The sequence below is a fragment of the Staurois parvus genome, unplaced genomic scaffold (genome assembly GCF_062004578.1).
Source record: "Staurois parvus isolate SC_StPar_1 unplaced genomic scaffold, SC_StPar_1.0 ptg000120l, whole genome shotgun sequence".
NCBI classification, from domain to species: Eukaryota; Metazoa; Chordata; class Amphibia; order Anura; family Ranidae; genus Staurois; species Staurois parvus.
Genome location: NW_028317916.1, coordinates 3,088,574 through 3,114,235, shown reverse-complemented (window position 1 = coordinate 3,114,235; position 25,662 = coordinate 3,088,574). Strand labels below are relative to the sequence as shown.

Sequence of the window (25,662 nt, the reverse complement as noted above, 5' to 3'; positions counted from 1 at the left end):
ATTGGATGCTCCATTGATTTCAATGGAAAACACATAAATATAAATGCATAGGTGAGAATCCAGTCTTAAGGAATTTTTTTTATCACTTGGGCTTTCGAATGTATGAATAACACAGAGCTTTTGTTTTCCAGCCAGCAGCAGTATCCTAGAGCAGCTAGTTAGTGCTGCTACATTTGCACAGTCCTAAAACATAATTCCCCATCTGTTTTGCTGAATTTTATTCTGTACTTTATGCTTCAAAGCATCATTATTCTTTTTCCTCCAAAGTCAGCAAAGAGCAGCTGAATGTTAACTCACAAGGTCATTTTTACTTTGTCCAATATCTAGAGATGAACAAATAAAATTACTTTGGCAGTTTCCTGATCTGACTTCACTAAGTTTATATGCTCTTAACGGCTTATTGTATTTTTTTTTACATTTTCTTTACCTTTATTAATAAAAATGAAAAAAATATAATAGCCAGATATATAGGTTGCCTAGCCATAGCAAAAGGGTTGTAAGTGTGCAGCTATAGACTTGTATAAGACAAGTGCTCCAAGGACAAAATAAGGCCCCAAAATTGTACTCATCTCTAAAACAGCTTGGTTGTATATTTTTGCCTGTTGTAGCTTACTGAAAAGTAAACCTGGCACAAATATATGAAATTTTTTAATAAGCATAATACATAACCTAAGCTTTACCTGCAGTAGAAGCCGCATATCAAAACTATCAGTAGATATGGAGATATATGTTTCTGAATCCTGGCCCTGCCCCTCACAGGCTTTCTGTTGATAAGTAAGGCTTATAGGGAGGCTTAAGAGGCAGGAAGGGCTAGGGCAAAGCTCATCTTTTACTAGAATAGTGTTGATTGTACTAATTTTACTGCCTATATTTCTGGATCTTTGGATTTTTATGCTCAATTTTAACTGTCTAGATGTTTGAAAGGTTTACTTTAACCACTAAAAGACTGTATTTTTCCTGGTTCAATATTTTATGCAGTAATATTTTACCCCCAACAAAATGCTTACTTTTTCTGTGCTTATAGAATCTCCATCATAAAACCTTACAATTCCCACAATCTGAAAGCAGAGGTTTTTTAGGGGTTTAAAGTTATTGATGACCTGGCAATATATAATTCAAATGTAACAGTTGGAGTTACAGGTTTTGGCATATCTCTGTTATGTATGGACATGCTGATTAGGCCTTAATCTTCTGTTCTAACTAATCTGATCTCTCCAGGATTGCTTAGAAATCCTGTGTAGTCACTCTGGGTTGGAGCCAGAAAAACAAGACAAGTGTAACAGGACAGTTCATGATGTAGCTACAGATGACTGCAAACAGCTCCTGGAGAATTTGAGTGAGTGAACTTTACTCTTTATTTGTCCTCTCAATCTGGTGGCTTGACATTTAAGCTGTATAGATCTCACATAGTCGGAAAGTCTTACCACATAATCCTATTACTGTCTGAAGGAAAGATTATCATCACTTTATCTTCAGATAGAGACGCACTAAATTTCAGAAGGCTTTGAGGATCTGAAGCTTGGCCATACATGGCTCCAATTTTCACCAGGAATCTGCTGAAATTTGCAATGAGGGTGACCCTATTTTCGCCATCCGACTTTACAAAAGTACATTTTCTAAATAGACTTTTGTCAAAGGAGCCAGGTGTTAAACCGTCAGCTGAACAGTGACTACATCCAATCAGAATCACTCACTGCTCTGGTATTCAGGAGCCGCTGGTCCTGCTATTGAATACAATACCCAGCAGGGTGGGCTCCTTCATCCAGGCTCATCTTGGGCCAAATTAGAGAAATCTTTACATGCATGGCTAGATTAAGTTTCTGTTATGCTTTCTAAAAGCAACAGTGAATTTATTGTCTCATAATTTTGCTTGCATTGTACTGACATATGTCTTTTTCGGTGCTTGTTTAAATTGAATGGCAAAATGTAGGTTAGTGCAACCAAAATACACTAAACAGGACTTTTACATATCACACTATAACATATTGGTGTGAATACAATATGCTGAAAAAAATAGTATATTCTCATGTCTATGCATTTTGCCCACACTAGTCAATATAACCCTCACAGTGTATAGAAACTAGGTTCAGTGCAATATATAGAATATTGAACACACTATATACATTTATAATATTTAAAAATTTTATCATTTTTGGTTTAAAAAGTATGCATAATTTCTCCTTCAGTATACCTGTTGACTGTCTTATTTTATTGAATTGTAATGAATTTAAGACCATTGAATGAGCTGTCATTAGCTAGAATGGGGATGTTTTCTCTAATTATGGGTGTAGTTAGGTTTTAGATTAGATTATGGGTGGGGATTAATATTTTTTAAAATTTTAGGCTTAACATATTAAAAAGTATACCTTCATTGTGCACATTTTCCACTGGCAATCTCTCCCATATTCATAGTAAATAATGAAATTGAAATATTTCTATGTTCTACAGGTCATAGTCACAACAAATATTCAACACACTGTACATGGAAAACACTGTGAAGGTCCAACTATGACTTTATCAGCTGTGTGCTATAGAGAGTAAAGCAGCCCATAGATTTTGAAATTTTCATTCCTTCGAACATGGGTGGTCATCTATGGCTGGCTTAAGGAAGCTTATCTCCTTTTCACACCCTTGATGCTAGAAGGCTTTTGATTATACCTTTGATTAAAATGCATTTACGTGATCTAGAAACTAGATGCTTCCATTAACATAACTGCACCTTCCCACGATGTAAATATTAAGCTTACTGAAAAAGCTGCTCTCCCTGCTGTGACATATTTGTAGAATGATCTGATTTGTATTTTTTCTGACAGTTAAAGGCAGTAGTATTTTAACGCTGACTAGTCATATATATTAGAGGAAAGTTCAGTATAGTATCAGAATAGGTGACTGGTCCATAGGGCCTCTATAATATGTATAAAATGTGCATCTGTAGTCACCAGATTCCAGTGGTAAGTCGAATGACAGGTCAGGAAAAAAGTTGGAATGTGATTGGATGCCCTGAGCAATGTAGAGTCTTTCTTTCCCCATCCTCATTAGTAGCACAAGGAAGGAATGTGTGAATCTAAATTACAAGAAATTTAATTTTCTTCCAGATTCCCTTAGGATTCCTATTAGAATTTCTCTTGATGATAATGTTCGGATATACCACAGTGCAAGTGATTTCGAAAGCGAAGACATCTGCTACCTTCGCATCCATAAACATACAACCTGGGATGATTTCTCTGCAGCTGTGAGTCAGGCTGTACTGAACCACTTCAGCACTATTATGTCTGATGGATGGGAGAGCCAAGAAGACTTGACATTTAATAACACTGCTGAATCCAACCTTGGCCTTGGTGCAATCACTGACTTGTCATTCAGGCTAGGTATATTCAATCTCTTATAGAAGATATATGATCTGCTAAGGTTTACTGTCATCATCATATGGATATATATTGTTTAGCACAAAAGCCATGTTATTTTATGTATAAATAAGGCGAAACAGTATTTCCTGGCTATGGCTAGCTCCTTCTGCAAGTGATGTCTATTTAGTTTTAAATGCTGAACATGCAAGTAGTGAGAATTCACACAAGAGCCAAGCAGTTTGTAAAAATGCAGTCTTGTCAAGCTGTGTACCACGTATATAAAATGGAGGTCCCATAAGGGAAGGAAAATCTTTACTTTCACAATGCAGTTGCAGCAAGTATCCTACCATGAATGTAATTATGAGGCTATGCTCTAGGAGAACCTGGTGCAATATATGTAAAGTGTTGTGTAAATGGACAGCTCTATATAAGTACCTGTAATAAATAAATAAATAAAGTTTTGTGAATGCTTGTATAGGAAAAGGACTAAATTCATGGTTCTTTGGTTAGATGAATATTTTCCTCTGACTGATTTAATGTTTGTATTTGTATTGCTGTTATCCTGTAGCAACATATAATGTATATGATATGTAGAGGCTTCACTCCTGTAAGACAGAACATATCTGTAGAATGCTGTTCAAATAACTTATGTCACGCAAGTAAAAATAGAACTTTCATCTGCAGATCAGTAGTGGTACTACTGTAAATGTAATTTGTAACTGGAGAATAATGAGGTCACTCTGCTAAAATATGCCCAGACAGTAGTGATATCACTCTTGGTGTTACTTTTGAAAGATACAGTGAGGAACAGAAGTATTTGAACACCCTGCGATTTTGCAAGTTCTCCCACTTAGAAATCATGGAGGGGTTTAGAATTCATATTGTAGGTGCATTCCCACTCTGAATGACAGAATTAAAAAAAAAGAAATCAGGAAATCACATTGTATGATTTTTAAAGAATTTATTTGTCTTGCACTGCTGAACATAAGTATGTGAACACCTGAGAAAATCAGTGTTAATATTTGGTACAGAAGCCTTTGTTTGCAATTACAGAGGTCAAACGTTTCCTGTAGTTCTTGACCAGGTTTGCACACACTGCAACAGGAATTTTGGCCCACTCCTCCACACAGATCTCCTCTAGATCTGTCAGGTTTCAGGGCTGTCGCTGAGCAACATGGAGTTTCAGCTCCCTCCAAAGATGTTCTATTGGATTTAGGTCTGGAGACTGGCTAGGCCACTCCAGAACCTTGGTATGCTTCTTACGGAGCCACTCCTTGGTTATCCTGGCTGTGTGCTTCGGGTCGTTGTCATGTTGGAAGACCCAGCCACGACCCATCTTCAATGCTCTGACTGAAGGAAGGAGGTTGTTGCTCAAATCTCACAATAAATGGCCCCATTCATCCTCTCCTTAATACAGTGCAGTCGTCCTGTCCCCTTCGCAGAAAAGCACCCCCAAAGCATGATGTTACCACCCCCATGCTTCACAGTAGGGATGGTGTTCTTGGGATGCAACTCATCCTTCTTTTTCCTTTAAACACGACGAGTGAAGTTTCGACCAAAAAGTTTGTACTTTGGTCTCATCTGACCACATGACTTTCTCCCATGCCACCTCTGGATCATCCAGATGATCATTGGCAAACTTCAGACGGGCTTGGACATGTGATGACTTGAGCAGGGGAACCTTCTGTGCAATGCATGATTTGAAACCATGACGGCGTAGTGTTCTACCGACAGTGACCTTTGAAACTGTGGTCCCAGCTCTCTTCATGTCATTGACCAGCTCCTCCCTTGTAGTTCTGGGCTGATTCCTCACCTTTCTTATCATCAGTGATACCCCACGAGGTGAGATCATGCATGGAGCCCTAGTCCGAGGAAGACTGACAGTCGTCGTTAGCCTCTTCCATTTTCTAAGAATTGCTCCAACAGTTGATCTATTTTCACCAAGCTGCTTGGCATAGTCCTTTCCAGCCTTGTGGAGATCCACAATTTTGTCTCTGGTGTCTTTTGACAGCTCTTTGGTCTTGCCCATGGTAGTAGTTGGAGTCTGACTGACTGTGGGGTGGACAGGTGTCTTTAAAGAGCTCACACAGGTGCTACTAAGTTAGATTAATGAGTGGAGTAGAGGTGGACTTTTTAAAGGCACAGTAACAGGTTTGAGAGACAGAATTCTTGCTGTTTCTTAGGTGTTCAAATACTTATGTTCAGCAGTGCAAGACAATTAAATTCTTTAAAAATCATACAATGTGATTTCCTGAATTTTTTTTTTAATTCTGACTCTCAGAGTAGGAATGCACCTACAATGTGAATTTCAGACCCCTCCATGATTTCTAAGTGGGAGAACTTGCAAAATCGCAGGGTGTTCAAATACTTCTGTTCCTCACTGTATAACCTGTACCTAAAGTGTAGTGATATGTCTCCTGTAAAACAGGACTTGTATCTGCAGAATCCAGTGAGCATACACCAGGGAGAAGCAATAATTGTAAAGGACAGATATTGTCTCTATGAGTGTAGGATGCTATCAGAGGAAAGTATATAAATGTACTGTATCATTTTCATCACAGCAGAAGCTTGGTGACAGTAGACTGCAACAGACTGGTGCCACACTGATATACTTCATTATGTTAGAAGATTTGGCAGCCATGTTTCACCGTGAAGCATTTGCTTGAACTTAATTTTGCAGCTCCGATTAATGGCACATGTGCCCACCAACTGTCCCTGATTCAAAGGTTCAAGAATATGTGATAAAGCCTCTTCTTCCTACGCTCAAGGATTTATCTCCATATTTATACAATTCCTATGGATTTCTTTTTGTAATCATTTAGTGGTTGGTGAGCTGTATTTTAGTCTTCTATACTCTGGTTACCAGGAATGTCATAATGGTGTTTACTATAGTAGGACCTGTGGTATGAAGCACTTGTTGCTCTTTTTGCTTTACAAACCAGATGACCCTCATTCTTGCTCTAATGGAGACTTATGTCTTTAATACTATAGAAGGTGCATTTTATTGTAAGGATGGACTTTAAGTTGAAGGGTACATTCTGCAGTATTGCAAAACTCAGCAATATGTCATAATTGCCCATGTAAAGTCCATCAGGCTGATAAATCTACTTGATTGTTAATAATATTCATAGTTACATGTTATTTATAATTTAATGTCCCTTGATCCAATACATACCCTTTAATGACTGTTATGACTGTGTTGCTAAACCTGAGATTTTTAGCACTGATATGTTTGTAGATATTTGTAAAACATTTTGTTATTAGCTATTTAGTGATCCATTTGTACACTTTCTCTTTTGACAGTAGTAAGAAATTGTAGAAGGATGCATGTAACAATGCTGAGTTATCCCCTTTTTAATTTAATTTCCAGGGAACACATCCTGGTCACTAGGGCAGATTTTCCTGCAGACACCATGGGAATTTCTGAAAATGAGTAAAGGGGATCAGCTATCTGTTTTTATGCCAGGTAAGTTTAAGTAATAACTATTTTAGTTCTTAAAACAATGTGCCATTCTGAAAGGATGGTTCATTTGCTTCAGGTAGAATTAAGATATTGTAGTGATGTGATAGAGTTACTAGAAGGTTGGTGGGTGGTTCAAGAATAATGGACATTTTCCTTGGTGTCTCTGAAACCGATGGGGTAGACTTATTAAGTCAATAGACTGTTCACGTTAAAAAACTGTATTTCCAATGTACAAAGTCAGTGGTACTGAATAAGGTGAAGCTGTGTTCACTTTGAATATCCAGTTATGTGCTAGTGCAAGTCTTCTTTTCTTTTCTTTTTTTTTTTTACTTTTCTAATGGGTTTTTAAACTTAACTTCACCCTGCTCTTTGTGGTGGCCCACCACTTCACTGCTTATTGACTGCAGCAGGTATTGAGCACTTCTAGTGTTTGAAAACCTATTAATTCAAGTACCTAATGCATAAGGCATTATTCTTTTTCAGGGCTGGTACTTGTTATAAGTGACCCTGGGTCACTTTATATATATATATATTTTTTTTTAATTTGTCGCTAGACTAAAGCTCAACACAAGTGCAGTATGTAAGGCTAATTTTCAGAGCTGTTATGACACATATCACCTGGAGGTGGTAATGTAGGCAAAATCTGAAGTTCAAACACAATGTTACTTGTATGGGGATTGCAGATACAAAGATAATCCAAACGATTATGGTATACAATGACAGTAAAATTTTTGAGAATAAAATATAAAATCTTCCATTCAGAGAAAATGATTTAATAGAAAGATTTATGTAAAATAGGAAAATGTCGGTATAATACTGTTCAGTTCTAAGCAGCTGGTTCACTTGTAGCTGTGCTGAGTCAGGGGAACTGTGCCTAGAAGGGATGCAGGTGTCAGCGTTCTTGCCTGATCTTATATGCACAGCTATATACTTCTTTCAATGAACAGACTTTCCCATGGGAAATGAAAACTTGTACATAATTGAAAAGTTTACAAACAGCACTGGAACAGACAGCAGATAGATTTATTTTGTACTTGAATTGAGTCTGGTGGCTGATTGGATATGCACGTAAACCTAATTAGGTTAATCCATAGAGTAGAGACTATGGAGACTTCCGGTTCAGTAACATAAGCACTTGGCTGCAGGGTGGGCAGTCACAGCTAGAAGTAGCAGAAACAAAATTGAAGCTTTAAGTGAGCGCGTTAATATAACGGGTGCTTTTTTTTGTTCCCTTATTAGAAGATTTGATTCCCCAATATTGGGGTAGTATTGGGGCAATCAAGGTTTGTGAGGTGGCTGCTTGATATTTTCTTGGTATTTAAAATAGAATCTGACCACTTCCATTATTCATCGGACTTTGAACCCTTTATATAGAAATGTGATGACAGAAAAAGACCAAGTGGTCAATCGAGTCTGCCTATTTGTGGGTTTTTTTGTGGGTTTTTTTTTTTGGGGGGGGGGGTGTATTTTTTTTGTTAACTTTTTTGTCTTGACTTGAGTATAGATCTATGCTTCTCCCAAGCATGTTTGCCCAAGCTATTTACTGTTAAACTGGCTCACAACCGCTGCTGGAAGCTTATTCCAAGCATCAACTACTCTTTCAGTAAAACAGTACTTTCTGAGATTACCGTATTTTTCGCTCCATAAGACGCACCTGACCATAAGACGCACCTAGGTTTTAGAGGCAGAAAACAGGAAAAAAAAATTCTGAACTAATGGACTGCAGACATAGTATAGGGGATGACCAGAGACTGCGGACACAGTACAGGAGATGACCAGAGACTGCGGACATAGTACAGATGACCAGAGACTGCGGACACAGTACAGGAGATGACCAGAGACTGCGGACATAGTACAGATGACCAGAGACTGCGGACACAGTACAGGAGATGACCAGAGACTGCGGACACAGTACAGGAGATGACCAGAGACTGCGGACACAGTACATGAGATGACCAGAGACTGCGGACACAGTACAGGGATGACCAGAGACTGCGGACACAGTACAGGAGATGACCAGAGACTGCGGACACAGTACAGGGATGACCAGAGACTGCGGACACAGTACAGGGATGACCAGAGACTGCGGGCACAGTACAAGGATGACCAGAGACTGCGGACACAGTACAGGGATGACCAGAGACTGCGGGCACAGTACAGGGATGACCAGAGACTGCGGGCACAGTACAGGGATGACCAGAGACTGCGGGCACAGTACAGGGATGACCAGAGACTGCGGGCACAGTACAGGGATGACCAGAGACTGCGGGCACAGTACAGGGATGACCAGAGACTGCGGACACAGTACAGGGATGACCAGAGACTGCGGACACAGTACAGGGATGACCAGAGACTGCGGACACAGTACAGGGATGACCAGAGACTGCGGACACAGTACAGGGATGACCAGAGACTGCGGACAGCACAGGGATGACCAGAGACTGCGGACAGCACAGGGATGACCAGAGACTGCGGACAGCACAGGGATGACCAGAGACTTTGGATAGTACAGGGGATGACTGCTGACCTTTGGGGAGGGGGGGGAGCGGGTACCTGAATTTGACAGGTACCCGCTCCCACTTCCGCGGAGTTGTTCTTTCATCTTACCTGTTCCTCTATCCAGCCGTGCGCTGTCTTCCCGGCTTCTGTAATGGCGCTCGGCATGACAGCCGGGTGCCCAGTGCGCATGAGCGAGAAGCACTTGCGCTTTGTGATTGGTCCGGCGGCTTCTGGGATCTGTCATGTGTCCCAGGTGCCGCCTTACCATTCACAAAAAGCACCGCTTCTTGCGCATGCGCACTTGACACCCGGCTGTCATGCCCACACTACAGAAGCCGGGAAGACCGCGCCGCTGGATAGAGGAACGGGTAAAATGAAAGAACAACTCCACGGAAGTGGGAGCGGGTATCTGTCAAATTCAGGTACCCGCTCCCCCTCCCTCCCCAAAGGTCAGCAGTCATCTCTAAGGTCCCGCTGTAGAGCTGAGCGGCCGGCCCGGTATTCTGACACGGCGGCAGTGGAAATACCGGACCGGCCGCTCCATATTCGCTCCATAAGACGCACTGACATTTTCCCCCCTTTTTTTGGGGGAAAAAAGTGCGTCTTATGGAGCGAAAAATACGGTAGTTTTGAACTTCCCTCCAGTTAGTTTAAGGTCATGTCCCCGTGTTCTTTATTTTGGTTTCATGTTGAAAATACTGCCCTCCTGAACCTTATTCAACCCCTTGGTGTATTTAAAGGTTTCAATCATGTCTCCCCTTTCCATTCTTTTCTTCTAGACTGTACATGTTAGGTTCCTGAAGTCCCTCTTGATATGTTTTATCCCCCAGACCTTTCACCATTTTTGTTACCTGTCTTTGGACTCTATCTTATTATATCTTGATAGTCTGGATTGTCTAGCTGGTTTAATCACCCTTTCTTCTGCACTGATTTCTTAGCCCCCTTGTTTGTCTGTCATCATACACATAAATATCAAAAACTGTGCAATGCTAAAAATATGTGAAATTAATAAAAAAACACTATAAACAAAGTTACATCACTTCTGCATTAAACTTCGAAAAATGTTGTCACTTTCACACATGCAAATCATGTAGTGTTTCCATGTTTTGTCTAACCCCTGTGTATACATGAGCTAAAACAGTTTTGTGTACCATAATAGATTCCTATCTGTAAATAAGTTATCTTCTCAGCTGCTTGGTAGTGAGAACACAATGTGTTCATTTTTTATAAACCTCAAGTGCTTTGCCTGAACAGATTGTGTACAGCAAATATTTTAGCTTACATTTATTATGGAGTAATCGGATGAATAATATCAGTTACAGTATTGTACTTTTCTTTACAGTATAGACAGAAATACGTTTATAAATATGTACATTATGTACACCTTTTATAAAATGAAATATATAGTTTATTAAATAATATAATAAAATAAAATAAGGACTCATATTAAGACCCACCATCACAAATGATGTCCTGGAACAGTTTTTTTAAAAAGATGGAAGCATCATTTAAACAAGAACTTGATTCCATTAAAGTTGATACCGCACAACTTGGTCACAGAAAGGGAACCCTAGAAAACAAGCGGGAGGACATTTAATTGAATTACTAAAAGAGTGTTCATACAGACAGGATCTTAAAATAGAAACCCTACTGTTAGAATTGGATGAATGTGAAAACAGAAGTAGACACTCTAATATCATAAATGGATGCCTCCCAGAAGTTAACAAACCTACTGACCTGGTCTCCACACTACCAGCACTCTTCAACTAAATTCTGAGTTCAGACTAGAGTCACTAGACCAACTGTATCGAAACTAACAGACCATACAGAGTGCTATGCCCACTGACGTAAGATCAGGATAAACTGAGAGATGTGATTTGCAAACTTCACAGGTATACAGAAAAAGAAGTGATTACAGCTAAAATATGTGTTAAACAGTTCATTGACTTTAATATGGCTCAACTAAGGCAGGCCAACCACAGGTTGCAGGAAAAAAATTTGCTAGTTTCCTACATCAACACAGAAGACTGAATAAGCCCTTCTCCTGTTGCTGGACAAACTGAGCAAAACTCTTTTATCTTATCCACTTTATTAAACCATGGGTCCTCAGATCAGTTCCACAGGTTGACATAACATGGCTGTCCAGTTCCTGCCACCTAGTTTTTCAGCCTATTTACTGGGCTTATCAGGGTCACACGTTAGAAGTCAAAAACGCCAACTGCATTTATACCAGTTATGAAATCTTGAGATCATTCTTGATAGGGTGGATTCAATGTTCATAGAAGAAACCCTTAAAACCTTGGTTCTAAGCCCCATCTAACTTGTTCAGCTGGATATTGATACTTTACTAGGAGCCCCACAGCTACAGTTAAATTTATTGGTGCTTTTTTCCAACTCTACTAAGTAAAAAGCAGAACTAGGCAGGGTTGTCTTATCATTCTAGCCTTTTTTCCTAGTAATGAAACTTTTCTTGGCAGAATTAGATATTCAGAGAGTTCACATAGGCTCCACTGAACATAAATATTCTGCCTATGCGGAAGATATTTATTTTTATATTACCGAACTGATTACCTCCCTACTCAAATTCATGCTAGAATTGCATGAATTTGAGGCTCTCTTAAGTTTCAAAATAAACCCAAATCAGAGATTCTGCCTCCTGCAGAACTTGACACACTTCACCACTCATACTCCTTTGCAGCCAATATCATTAATCACTGAAATATCTGGGCATCCAGCTTACTGACTCCCACAACCTACTCTATTTAAAGAGCTACACTCCATTAAAGATGATCAAAACAACTTGATAACTGAAATGAGGTCTCATTCACATGCTAGGGAAGAATAAAGGAAAACAACTGTTTTTCTTCCAATCTTTTTGCCAAAGATAGGAATACAAGTTATGTTTAAATTGTCCATAATGAACAGTTAACGTCCCTAGAGCACCTACAGGGCTAACATGGGAGGTTCCCATTAGACACATATAGATATTGTTTGTATAACTGGGCAATATTATCTCCACAGTGCTGGAGACCCAAACACTCCCTGACTCCCTTGAAATTTGTCAATGTAGGGGAAACCTTTTCATAAACTTCTGTTGTTCTCTTCATGTAAATTGTTCCACATGTGCAGCTAAATAAAGGTCTATTCTTTTTCAGAAAGTGGCAGTTATAATTGAGCCTTAACTTCACCCCCAGACAGCTAAAATCATCCACCTGACACATGTCTCGTCCTGCCTACTGAATAAAAGATTTCTACAAAATTCATTACTAGATGGTACCAGGTCCCAACTAAGCTAGCTCGAATTCCTTCCACCTTCCTTGTCACGTGTTGGTGGGACTGTGCACAACAGGGCACCTTCCTCTTTTAACCAACAACTAATTACTAGAATAACTAGTGAGCACCATAAGATGCCCCTTCCTTTTCCATCTTACCCCCTTGCATCCCCCCAGCCCCCATCCCTATCCCCTTCTGATAAAAACCTATAAATGCACCATCACTTCTCACTTTGCTTTCAAGGGAAAAATCCCTTCCCCCTGTGTTTGCCTGATAGTCATACAATGATTATTTTGATCTGTATGTTTAGCCACCCCCTCCCCAGGCACAGACTTTGAGGTCCAGTGTTGGCCAGCCCCCCCTTTCCTCCCTGACCTCCTTCCCTGGTTTAACCCTTTCACCCCCACCCCATGTTTGTTCTGTTGTACACAAAAAGACCAGATTGAAGAAAGAAATAACTCTCAAACATGTTTGATGTACATTGGCTCTTTATTTACCAGTATAGTGATCAAGTCAATATACAGTTAAATAGCCATCGAGTGACCAAGCCATTCAATTGATTTACTGTGGTGTGTGCATTAACCCTTCGTGCCTATTAAATAAAGATTATATGAAAATAATGAAGTAAAATATGTTACTCCAGTGCTTGACAATTATTAGATACCAGTAATTCATCAGTCAAAAGCAACTCCAGCTGCTCAATTACTTGAAATAGTTTTTTCAGTAAGCTGGCAGTCAACATTTTTCTGGTAGCATGATAATAAGAAGTAATTTGTTAATTCAGAAGACTAGTCACCCAATGCTGGGAAGACAGTGGGTTTAGGAGGCATACGTTAACCTGTTGTGGGTAGTTTTCCTTCTTTGTACTCTTGTGAATCCCATACATACACACACATACATAATTTCTAATCTATAAGGTCCTGTAGGAGGTGCTTTGTTGGATTTTAACTAATCCACCCAATGCACAAGTAAATAACAATGTTTTTTATGTTCTGTAACATGTTTTGATTTTTGTAAATTATAGTGGACAAATTAATTTTATACATTTAGTGTCTGTATATACATTGCTGTGTTGGTCATAACATAATTTGACATCCTATTATTGGGAGTATTAGCAATTGTATTAAATTTGACAACACTCATTTTGCTGGGAGTTGCCATTGACGTTTGCATTTTATTGTGTGCAAAGTTTCTAGAGAATTTCACAATGTTATGTTTACAGGTCCAAAGCATGGAAGTCTTAAAAGTGTGACTTATGCCTCAATGATTCCGCTACAGACATGGCAAAACTTCCTTCGCTTGGTAGGTTACAGACTTGTGAGAGAAAAACTTTTTTTTTTCTTTTTTTTTGGGGGGGGGGTTGTTTTGGGTTTTTTTAATGTAACTAACATGCCTTTTCAATCAGTCCTTCAAATTAATGTTCATGTATTTGTTTTTTCATTAACTCTGTTTTCTCTCTTTACTTATTTATTGCTTTAGGTGCTACGTATTCAGTATAAACATTTGTTGTTATAACTATAGTTCAAAATTTTGTAATAATGTATTGCGATAGTACTGTAGTTCATAGTTTCACTCTATAAAAATTGATGTGCATACTTATTTTAAGACTTGAATAGCATACTACGTATAAGATGCGTATTCACTAAATGCAAAGAGACACAAACCTGATGAAAAAACTGCAAATCATAATATACAGTATGTTAAAGAAAATATAATTGTCTTGTGCTGAGTAACCAACATTTGCAAAGTGCTAACAGCCGCATCACTCTGCATTAATACTGCATTTTCTGAACCGCTTGAGTCACAGGTGCCAGTTATAATGGTGCAGGATTGCCAGCTATTTGTCGCAGTGCCATTTTCAAATGGTAAACAGTCTCGGCACCACTGGCAAGGTCCTACCAGGGTTGACGGTTGAAAATGCCAGCTGTCATGGACTGAAAATATATCTCAGCTAATAAGTTTGTTGTCCAGTTGCAGATCTCTCAGTTATGTCTTTGGGTAAATATCCAAGGCACAAATAACTTAAAAGTATTATAAAGAAAAATTGCAGAAATTTAATTCTTTTAAAAATGTTTCTTATTTTCTATTTTTCCTTTTTATTCTTTCTATTAAATCAAAATATATGTTTACAAGGCTGAGATTAAATTAAGGAATATATGTTGCAAAAAAGATGTATTATACTGTACATTAGGGCAGATTACAAACATTCAGGACCCTTCACACCTCTTCAGTGTGTTACTGAACACGTTAATGTGCCATACACTTACTGGCCACTTTATTAGGTACACCTTGCTAATGCCAGGAAAATATCCCCTGCTCCATTACTCCACCAGCCTGAATCATTGATACAAGGCAGGATAGATCCATGCTTTCATGTTGTTTATGACAAATTCTGACCCTACCATCTGAATGTCATAGATGAAATTGAATGCCCATTCTCCCCTGACCTCTGACATCAACCAGGCATTTCCGTCCACACAGTTGCCACTCATTGGATACTTTCAGTTTTTTGGAATATTCTCTGTAAATCCTAGAGATGGTTGTGTGTGAAAATCCCAGCAGATCAGCGGGTTTTGAAATACTCAGACCAGCCTGTCTGGCACCAACAACCATGCCACGTTCAAAGTTACTTAAATCCCCTTTTTCCCCATTCTGATCGGTTTGAACTTCAGAAAGTCATCTTTGTAATGTCTAAATGCCTAAATTCATTGAGTTCCTGCCAGGCGATTGCTTGATTAGCAATTTGTGTTACCAAGGAATTGAACAGGTGTACATAATAAAGTGGCTGGTGAGTACATTTTGCGTGCTAACTTATTCCATTAAGGCAGCTCACTTCCTTTTCTCTGCATCTCATTGCACAGATGGTATGTTGTGATGTTCTGCAATGCACAAGCATTAGAGGCCATTTAATTTGAATGATCTTGTGGTACTGTTCATTGCAGTTGAACATTGAAGGCCCAAGACTTCTCCATTTAATTTGAATGATCTTGTGGTACTGTTCACTGCAGTTGAACGTTTGAGACCCAAGACTTCTCCAAAACTGAAAAAAAAACAAAAAAAAAAACTAATGGGAATTAATAGTGGAAAGGCTAAGGAACCAAAGTGGTTATTCTATATTGCAATTGTAGATATAAAGCATTACATAACATGTCACCAATCTAGTATTAAATATATGCTATATGCTGCTAGCACAGTTAATATAAAATTAGAAATTGAAGTGGGCAACAGAAAAACAAACAGAAATTCAAAGCTAACTTTTGCTTAATCTGATATCTAATATAACAGATTTTTTTCCTCATCTTCCTATTGTTTACCTCTCCCACCCCAACACTCTTGTCATCCTGTACATTAGTCTGCTAGGTATTTATAAATGATGGCAGCTATATATTTATCAGCACTCAGAAGCAATATGTTGCCTAATGAGTACTTTTTCTAGATGGAACAGCTGTGTGGGTACAATATAGATATAAATAAATCTCATAGCATTGTAGCAGTGCGTTCTCGTTAGAAAATAGAAAAAAATGTTCCTGGATCATACCTATATAGAATGCCTGTATTAATAGAAAATTGGAGGCTGTTCTGATGATATTTCTTTTGTCTGTCTAGCATGCTTAGTCAAGTGCATTAATACTTTCAGAAATACTGCCCCAGAACAAATGTACATTCTCATTGCAACTGCTGTGTGCTTGTTTCAGATAGTGAAATTACTGCAGCCAATAGGTTTCTCCGAAGAATCTTCATAGCATTTGTGTCTTAAATTATGCATACCAGTAAACACACATGGGGGCTACTTCCGTGTTCTGGAGCTTGATGAGCTTGCCGCATATCCCTGTATTATCTAGCATCTCCCTCCAGCTATATTGATCCTGCAGATGTCAGGACCTACTGCGGACAATAACATAGATGTGTACATCACAAAATCGCTGTCTGTGAAGTGCAACTGTGCTCAATGCTAAGAACTCAGACAAAGATAGTGGATGCTAGGACTGACGGACAAAGAAGTCTTATGACCAAGTGAAGATGAAGACAACAATTGGGAGTTTATCTCTGAAGCTGCATATCAACCATAAAAGATTTTTGCTAGAGGTTGCCTCTAACCTCAAAGCAGATATCTCCCACATCATAATGGAGGCAGTGCCGCAACATATATCGCCCAGCGAAAACCATGCTGCAGAAACAGAAAGCTCAGAAATATGGGAGACTTGATAAAAGCTATACTAACTCGGGCACAGCACAGTGACAACAAGTGAACAGGCCATGCTGCAATAACCTGAGGGTCATAGGGCTGCCTAATTCTTATTATACAGCAAACCTTTATAACTTCTTGCCTATCATTCTCCCACAAGCAATATTATTATTATTATACAGTATTTATATAGCGCTAAAAGGTTTGCTCAGCACTGTACATTATAGATAGGCCTCAAGGCTCCATGTATGGTGGACAGGGAATACAGACTGGGGCCTATGCCTTCTGATAATAAGACACCACACCATATGATCATCTGCTACCTAGATTTTACAGACCAAACGTAGATATTAAGCTTTTACAGAGCACAACATAATCTGCTCACAGAGGACACAGATTGCAACAATTGTCGGTTATTTTTTTGAAGTCACTAAATGCTGCAAGGTATTCAATCAGGATTCCCATACCTTGGTGAATAAGAGTTAAATTTGCGATCATACATCTGGAAATCCAGAGGGTATCTACAGAAGACCTACAGCAGTTGGCAATACTCTCTCTTTCCAAACATACATGGGGGTTATTTAGTGGTGTTATACTGGTATATTCTGGTGCCGTTTTCACATTTTCCTGATAGGCCTTTTAATTTGGCAGTAACTTCATTACTTATCATACAGAGATTATACAGAAACAATTCTTTGGGGAAAAGCTAGGTCACTCACCAGCCACTTTACTAGGTACACCTGTTCAATTGCTTGGTAACACAAATTGTTAACCGGTTCCCGTCTGGCCTATGGCCAGATGGTGGCCAGGCGAGCACCTCGTCACTCCAGGTGGACGCCATATGACGTCCTTCCAGGCATGTGCAGTTTGCGTGCCTGCAGAGCCGCGCAGCAGCGCGATCTGTCACCGGCTGTGTAGCTCGGACACGGCCGATGACAGATCTGTGTACCGGCCCCGTGCCAGTACCATGTGACCTGCTGTGACCAATCACATCAGGTCACATGGCAGTTGTATACAATGGATGGCATGAAAGGAAGCCATCCATTGTATACAAGTGTGGCTAGCTGTGAATGGTCACAATGATCACATGCACAAGCTGGGCCAATTACAGCCCAGCTGTGTCATGTAATTAGCTGTGGCCAAATCACAGCTAAGCAAAAAAAAAAAACCTGAATGAATCGATATCATTCAGGTAAATGCTTGCTTATAGCAAAGTAATTCTTTGCTATAAGCAAATTGTGTAAAAAAAAAAAAAAATACTGATCACTTTCCCAAAGTAGCACAATGTTACTATGGTAACATTATACTACTTTGGTCATAGTGAAATATGAAAAAAAAATCTTAAGAAAAAAAATGTAATAAAAAACAAATTATCAATTTATTTATTTTTTTCATACTGTCACCAGTCAGTGTCCCTGATCACCGCCATGCCAGTTATATGATGACACTGTACTGCACTGGTGACAGTATGTAAAAAAAAAATAGTGAAAATCATTTTTTTTAATCATTTCCAAAAAATTATGACAAAATAATTACAACTTCAAAAAACTCGCCATGCCTCTTATGAAGTACGTCGGACTGTTTACTTTGCAAAAAAGGGGTCATTTGGGGGATATCTGTACTATTCTGACATTCTTGGACCTCAAGAAATTAGATTGGCCGTCAGTACTTCAGGATTGATCACTATTCAGATCTATACCATAGTTTGTGAACTCTATAACTTTCCTACAGACTAAATAATAAATACTAATTTGGGTTATTTTCACCAAAGACATGTAGCAGAATACATTTTGTCCTAAATTTATTAAGAACAATTATTTGCAAACTTTTATAACAGAAACAAAGAAAAACGTGGTTTTTCAAAACGTTTTGGTCTTTTTTTGTTAATTTAGCAAAAAATAAAATAGCCAGCAGTGATTAAATACCACCAAAAGAAAGCTCTAGTTGTGTGAAGAAAACGTTAAAATTTTAGTTTGGGTACAATGTTGTATGACCGCGCAATTGTCATTCAAAGTGTGAGAGCGCTGAAACCTGAAAATTGGCCTGGGCAGGAAGGGGGTAAAAGTGCCTTGTATGGAAGTGATTAATCAGCCAACCACATGGCATTAGCTCAATGCATTTAGGCACCTAGATGTGGTGAAGATGATTTTATGAAGTTCAAACTGAGCATCAAAATGGGGAAGAAAAGAGATTTAAGTGACTTTGAACGTGGCATGGTTGTTGGTGCGAAACGGGCTGGTCTGAGTATTTCAAAAACTGCTGATTTACTGGGATTTTCATGCACAACCATCTTTAGGTTTACCAGAGAATGGTCCAAAAAAGAGAAAATATCCAGTGAGTGACAATTGTGTCAGAGGAGAATGGGCATTCGATTTCAGCTGCGACATTCAGATGGTAGGATCAGAATTTGGCATGACATGAAAGCATGGATCCATCCTGCCTTGTATCAACAGATCAGGCTGGTGGTGTAATGGTGTGGAGGATATTTTCTTGGCACTAGCAAGGTGTACCTAATAAAGTGGCTGGAGATAGAGTATATATATATATATATATATATATACTGTAAACATACATTGCAGGTAGAAGGAATAAAAATAAGAGAGGCATGTGTGTATGTGTATATATATATATATATATATATATATATATATATATACACACACACACAGCCAGAGAGAGAGGTCAATGCTGCCCTCTGATGTTCATATATTATATCTGCTGCTGCAAATAGGAAAATCAAATTGTACTTTAATAATAAATAAGTAGAATGAAATATGGATAAGTAAGACAAACAGTAAGTAATAGTAAGACTATTTCCAGTTTCTGTTTCTATTTCAGTGATTACATTGATACATATAATTGATTCTACAGAATATTAACATTTCTTCATATTTGATCCTAACCACGCTTGGTTTCCCTGCATGTTATGTGTGTGGCAGCTGCAGTACCCTGTAAATTAAAGCATGTCAGACACACCGTAAACATTGCAACATTCAGTCTGCAGGAAGAAAAAAATAATGCAGGTGTACATTTTAAAAGATCTATAGATAGACAGCATTCAGCAAAGGTCATAAGGGCTTTGCCGCTTCTAAAATGAACACCTAAAATAACTATATTGGTTAGTGGATGCATAGTTGTAATTCACATAACTGCTAATTAGCAGCAACGTATTCCTTGACTATATGCAGTTCATATGCATTTTGTAAGCTGAGTTGTTCAAACTTCATCCTTCATGGGGTAAACCTATTGTGACGGACTCTCTGACACTCTTACACTCTACTGTTTACTGGACTTGTGCAATAAAAAATATAAAACAAGAATTGTCAGTTCAAGTCTCTGACTGTCCACATATCGTCTAATTGAAAACCTTGACTTCTGCATTCCCAGCCAATAATTGTTATCGGCTGCCTCACTTTCCTGAATGTGATACTAATGCTGCATTTAGGCAGACATGATCATTTTAATTAAAATTATTTTTTTTCAGCTTGGAAAAGCTCAGAACAGTAGTCAGATTTTGTCCATGCTTTGGATTGTTCAAGTGTAAATGAACTCACCTGACTCACTCTAAAATGTCCTCTTAGAATTTAAAATTTTCTATATAATTTTAAACCTATGGCATCATCATTGGTATATTACAAGGAAGTTACCATGTGCAAATCCTGTATCAGCACTATATAGCATGTATTAGGATACATGTGTACGTTTTTATTTTCTCTCTTACTACACCTTGTTATTGTGTGTTATGTATTTGTTTTATCTGTATTATCCTTGATTGTATTACTTCTACAATTCCACTGGAGATGATGGCACTAGTTCATCATTTATATCAAACATAATGTTTTATTTTAGTATGACCACACTAAGCTGCTGAGCGTTTGCTTCTGTTTACTATGAGTTCTTCCACATTGGCAGAAAAAAATGAATTTCTTGAATTTTTATCATCATGAAAAATAAAGCCTGCCTTTTTTATTTTTAATCAGCAGAAGGAGCAGTACATACATTCATTGAGAAGTGACCCTTATTCTGGTGGCTGTGGCTCCAGTGTTAGTTCTGTTTAGCTAATCATCCAGGACTGCCCTACTGCTGCATAATAATTGTTCATTTCTGTTGAGGACCATTTTTGGTGGCTAATAATTAGTTCATTTTTATGGACATTTCAGAGGGAAAAGCCATAGACCATGTTTGGTTTTCAAAATGTTTCATATTCAAAATTAACTTTGTATTCCATGCACTCTCTTTATACTCAAGATTACTTTTTTCATCTCATTCCTTTGTACACCATGGCGAATCATTAGTATGAGAGCTAATGATCATTGTATTTTTCAAACAGGTCGAGCAATATCACAATGTGATCTTCCAAGGTCCAGAAGGGAGCCTACAAGAATATATAGTGGACCAGCTTTCATGCTGCATCAAGGTATACCACAGAGACATTTTTTTATAGTAGTGCATGGTCACATTTCCAACACTAATAAGGTTTTTCTCCCATCAGAACAAGGAAGAGGGTACTGGATTTAGTTGTGATGTGGTGAAGGTTGAAGTAGATTCTGGATTATCTAAGGAGCAACTAGTAGATATTTTTATTAATTCAGGTAAAGTGTTTTTCGTTGTACTACTACCTCATAAGATAAGTAATAGTACTTTGTGACTTAAACAGTTAAGATTCTCTGTGTACATCTAGGAAAAATTAAACTGGCCAATTAAAATGAATAGTTTGATCTTTTTAACTAAAATGTTTTACTGCATACACTTAGAAGAATACAATCATTGCTCGTTCCAACCTGTCCATGTACAACCTGCTTTTTATTTTAGGCTGTTTAATTCCTGTTACTGATCCACCTCCTTGCAAAAAGAAAACCATCATCGTTCTGGAAAAATTAGAGAATGTCTCATTATTGGAATTGCTTGGGGATTTGATGTCTCCATTAGAAAATCGTGGGTCTGAGAATCCATACTGTGTTCACAGAGGTAGATATATTCATTGAAGGGACCATAAATCATATTCAAATACTCTAATGCCAAGTATTATATTGTGAATGTGGCTCTGTATTTTTCTCTCTAACAAAGCCAATGGACTATCTGATGCCTACTACTTCCATGAAGATTGCTTTTTGATGGGAACAGTCGCAAGGCCTCGCCTTCAAGGACCTGAATTATTGGCACAACAGCATTTCCGATGGGTTCAACTTAGATGGGATGGAGAGCCTATGCATAGTTTACTCCACAAAGTTTTGAAAAGAAGAGTTGTACATAAGGTATGTCCCTTCAATTGGAAGTTGAATTATATCAGGGGTCTCCAAATAAACAAAGGGCAGTTTACTGTCCTTCAGACTCTTTGGGGGCCAAAATGTGACCAGTGTGAGTAGAAAATGCTTGGCATCAATGAAAGTATCCAATGCTTCATGGTTTTAGTGGGAGAAATAGTGCCAATTGTTGGTATCAGGGGAAGGAAAAGTGCCTTTTCATTGGTGTCAATGGGAGGAATGGTGCTCCGTTGTTGGTGTCAGTCTGAGGAATAGCCCCTTGTAGCAGAAGGAGGAATAGGGCCAATCATTGATATCGGGGAAAGGAATAGTGCCCCATCATCTGTTTCAGTAGAAGGAATGGGGCCCCGTTGTTGGTGTCCATGGACCAGATAAAGACAAGCAAAAAGCCGCAGTTTGAAGACCACTGAGCTATATTAATACATTATTTAGTTTATTATTATTATTATACAGTATTTATATAGCACCAACGGTTTGCTCAGCGCTGTACATTATTATGGGAGACAGTACACGAGACAGTACAGTAACAATACAATACAATACACGAGGGGTTCGAGGGCCCTGCTCCTTGGAGCTTACAATCTAGGAGGGAGGGGAGAGTGGTACAGGAGGAAATAGCTGTGGGGGATGGAGTGGTGATAAGAGCGGAGGAGATCAGCAAATTAGGTGAGGGCAGGGTAGGCTTCTCTGAAGAGATGGGTTTCCAGGGTGCGCCTGAAGGTGAGGAGGGAAGGTGACAGTCTGATGGATTGGGGTAGTGAGTTCCAGAGGATGGGGGAAGCCCTGGAGAAGTCCTGGAGATGGGAGGAGGAGACCAGGGAACTGGAGAGAAGGAGGTCTTGTGAGGAGCGGAGAGTGCGTTGTGGGTGGTAGATGGATATCAGGTCGGTGATGTAGTTTGGGGCAGTGTTATGAACAGCTTTGTACGTTAATGTTAATATTTTGAATTTTATGCGTTGGGCAATCGGAAGCCAGTGGAGAGATTGGCAGAGGGGGGTGGCAGATACGGAGCGGTTGGTAAGGTGGATGAGTCTGGCCGCAGAATTCAGGATGGACTGAAGTGGGGATAGCCTGTGTTGGGGTAGGCCGGCGAGGAGGGAGTTGCAATAGTCAAGTCAGGAGATCATAAGGGAGTGAATGAGTTGCTTTGTAGTTTCTGGAGTTAGGAACGTGCGTATTTTGGAGATGTTGCGGAGGTGGAGTCTGCATGAATTTGCCTTTTATTGCCTTTTATTCTAATATAATAATTTTTCAGTGGTCATGCATGGAAACACTCCTATTCCTGTGACCAAGATGATAAAAATTTTTATTAATTTGGGCATTGTTTTGAGTTTATTGATGATTTTGGGTTGATCTGGTGGATCTCACTTTTATTGCCATTCTGCGATTCTAATTATGGGGAAGCTATATCATATAGGGTCAGTGTTATCAACATTTTTAAGCTTTTCTAACTTACTTTATTGTTATATCTTTTATGTAGTCTTTGAAACATCTCACAAAGCCTGTTACTCTGATCAGCTGGTTTATTGTTGTGACTAGTTAGTCTGCATTATCCTCTAGCTTGGTCCCAGGAATTAACCATAGACTTCTACTGGGCCACCATAATATCTGTTGCTACTTACCACAATCCTACACACTTTCAAGAGCTTGTTGACTCATAAGTCAATAAACCTACAAGTATGTTTATGGATTGTGAAAGGGAGCTTGAACACTTAGAGGAAGCTGGAAGCCCGCTGAAAACATGGGGAAGAACATCATGTCTGATGCAATAATAATTGCATAATATTACTGTAGAGCGCATAAATGTGAATATATATTTTATTTTGTAGGGCACCGATGTTTTGTGTCATCTGTTGTCCTTTTATAGTAAACAGGCTTCATAAAACATGGATGTTTTCAGATTAATTTGTTGCCTGCATTTGATTCCTTACTTATACTGGAGACCTTAAAGCTTAAATCTTTTATTTCAGTTTAAAGGTAAACTGCCTCCATCCAGTGACCCCGTTTGTCAAGGTGTAGATTGGATATGCGCAGTATGGCATCAGCTAAACTCCTGCTTGTCTCGTTTGGGTACGCCAGAGGCACTTTTTGGACCACAGTCATTTATGTCTTGTCCAATAGTGTCTGGAAATTCACAGATAATGGTGAAGTAAGTGTTCCTAAATTAAAGAGAACATACAGTATATTCAAATCAATATATCATATCTTGTGTAGATTATGAAAGAAGCAGCCTGGGTTTTAGTAATATGTGTAGTTCAGTGTCCTACCTGTATCTTTCTTCCCTTGGTGTACATACTGCTGTTTCTTCCTGGAGATTTTCCCATCAAGTATTTGGTGGATACCACAAGCAAAAGTGGCACAATAAGATGTGAAAAGGTTATATGGTCTTTGGAAGCAGAGACCTTATGATATTGACTGAATTGTAGTTTTTTTGGTGTTTGCATGTGTGCATACATGTATATGTTTTTGTTTTTTTTCATTTAAGGTGGATGTCAAAATTGTGGAATGCAGTAATTGTGCCAAAAGTCGAAGAAGCAATTCTTTCCCTGGCAACAGTCAAGAGGTCCTCCATTCTGGGCCATGTTGCTCCTACTAAAACCCCAAGCCAAGGGCAGCAAGCAGTTGTAAGAGCAGCCCTCAGTATTCTGCTCAATAAAGCTATTCTGCATGGCTGCCATCTTCCAAAAAATGGTAAGTGCTGTTTTTGACACGTCTGCTGTGTTCTTTCATAGGAAAGTATGCTGCCTGTACAATGTATCCTGCTTCAGTTCATTGAACGAATGTTGTATACATTTTTCATTTACATTTTTCAGATGTAGAACAATATTTAGCAGATTTTAAAGGAGGGCATTTTTCTTTATCCATGAGTTCTGCTTACAAGCCTGGAGGAAAGAAGAAGGGGGAGAATGGAGCTTGGAGGAAAGTCAGTACAAGTCCTCGCAAAAAGTCCAATCTGAACTCCTCATGGAGCAAAGAGGAAACTGGACAAGAAGGTAATCTAGTTTCCAGGATGGGATATACTTCATTATCAGGGTTCCTTTTGTAGGTGTAGATTCCACAATAAATTATGGGAGTAGTATCAAGAATGTAAGCAAATTGCTAAATTAAGAGCCTTCTGAAGATTAACTCAACCCTCAAAATTGACCCATAAGAGGAACAAACTTGTTTGTAGCAAGTGATATCCCCTCATGGCTATGTACCAAACTGTGCACAGAAGAAAACCGCTTGGCTGCTCTTCAACCTATTACTAGAAGAAAACGAGCACATGGGTGATGCAATATAATAACAAATAAATGAAGCTTTAGCATTCAGTCATACAGAAATAATTCTTGAATGTACAATATACTGTATGTATCTAAAGCACTGCATAAATTGACAGCGCTATTCAAGTACCTTAATAAATAAATAATTGATGTAACACCAGTTTCAAAAACCGTTTCAAAATAGGTCTTGGTTACATACATGATTAAGTATATGTGGAAAGCAACTTAAGACACCCTGCAATGAGTTCACCTACTCTGTACATACTGTATACTGCATATTTTATTATACTACAGAGTATGTATATATGCTCAGATTGTCTGCACCACACACTAGACCAACAAGTGCAATCCATCACTCTATTTATCA

General features: G+C 38.7%; 1 protein-coding gene across 3 annotated transcripts in view; it reads left to right on the top strand.

Moving 5' to 3' along the window:
• Nucleotides 1-25,662, top strand: part of CTTNBP2 (cortactin binding protein 2) — a 146,197-nt gene that overhangs the window by 102,786 nt on the left and 17,749 nt on the right. For all 3 annotated transcript variants that reach the window (XR_016311998.1, XM_089672097.1, XM_089672098.1), the window contains exons 9-19: nucleotides 1,219-1,336; nucleotides 3,096-3,368; nucleotides 6,718-6,813; nucleotides 13,805-13,884; nucleotides 21,099-21,185; nucleotides 21,261-21,360; nucleotides 21,581-21,736; nucleotides 21,836-22,023; nucleotides 24,003-24,181; nucleotides 24,518-24,723; nucleotides 24,846-25,025. Coding sequence is in view for 2 of the 3 variants with exons in the window: in XM_089672097.1 (XP_089528223.1) it covers nucleotides 1,219-1,336; nucleotides 3,096-3,368; nucleotides 6,718-6,813; nucleotides 13,805-13,884; nucleotides 21,099-21,185; nucleotides 21,261-21,360; nucleotides 21,581-21,736; nucleotides 21,836-22,023; nucleotides 24,003-24,181; nucleotides 24,518-24,723; nucleotides 24,846-25,025 (1,663 nt within the window). In the remaining variant the exon portion in view is untranslated. The remainder of the gene's footprint in view (nucleotides 1-1,218; nucleotides 1,337-3,095; nucleotides 3,369-6,717; nucleotides 6,814-13,804; nucleotides 13,885-21,098; nucleotides 21,186-21,260; nucleotides 21,361-21,580; nucleotides 21,737-21,835; nucleotides 22,024-24,002; nucleotides 24,182-24,517; nucleotides 24,724-24,845; nucleotides 25,026-25,662) is intronic.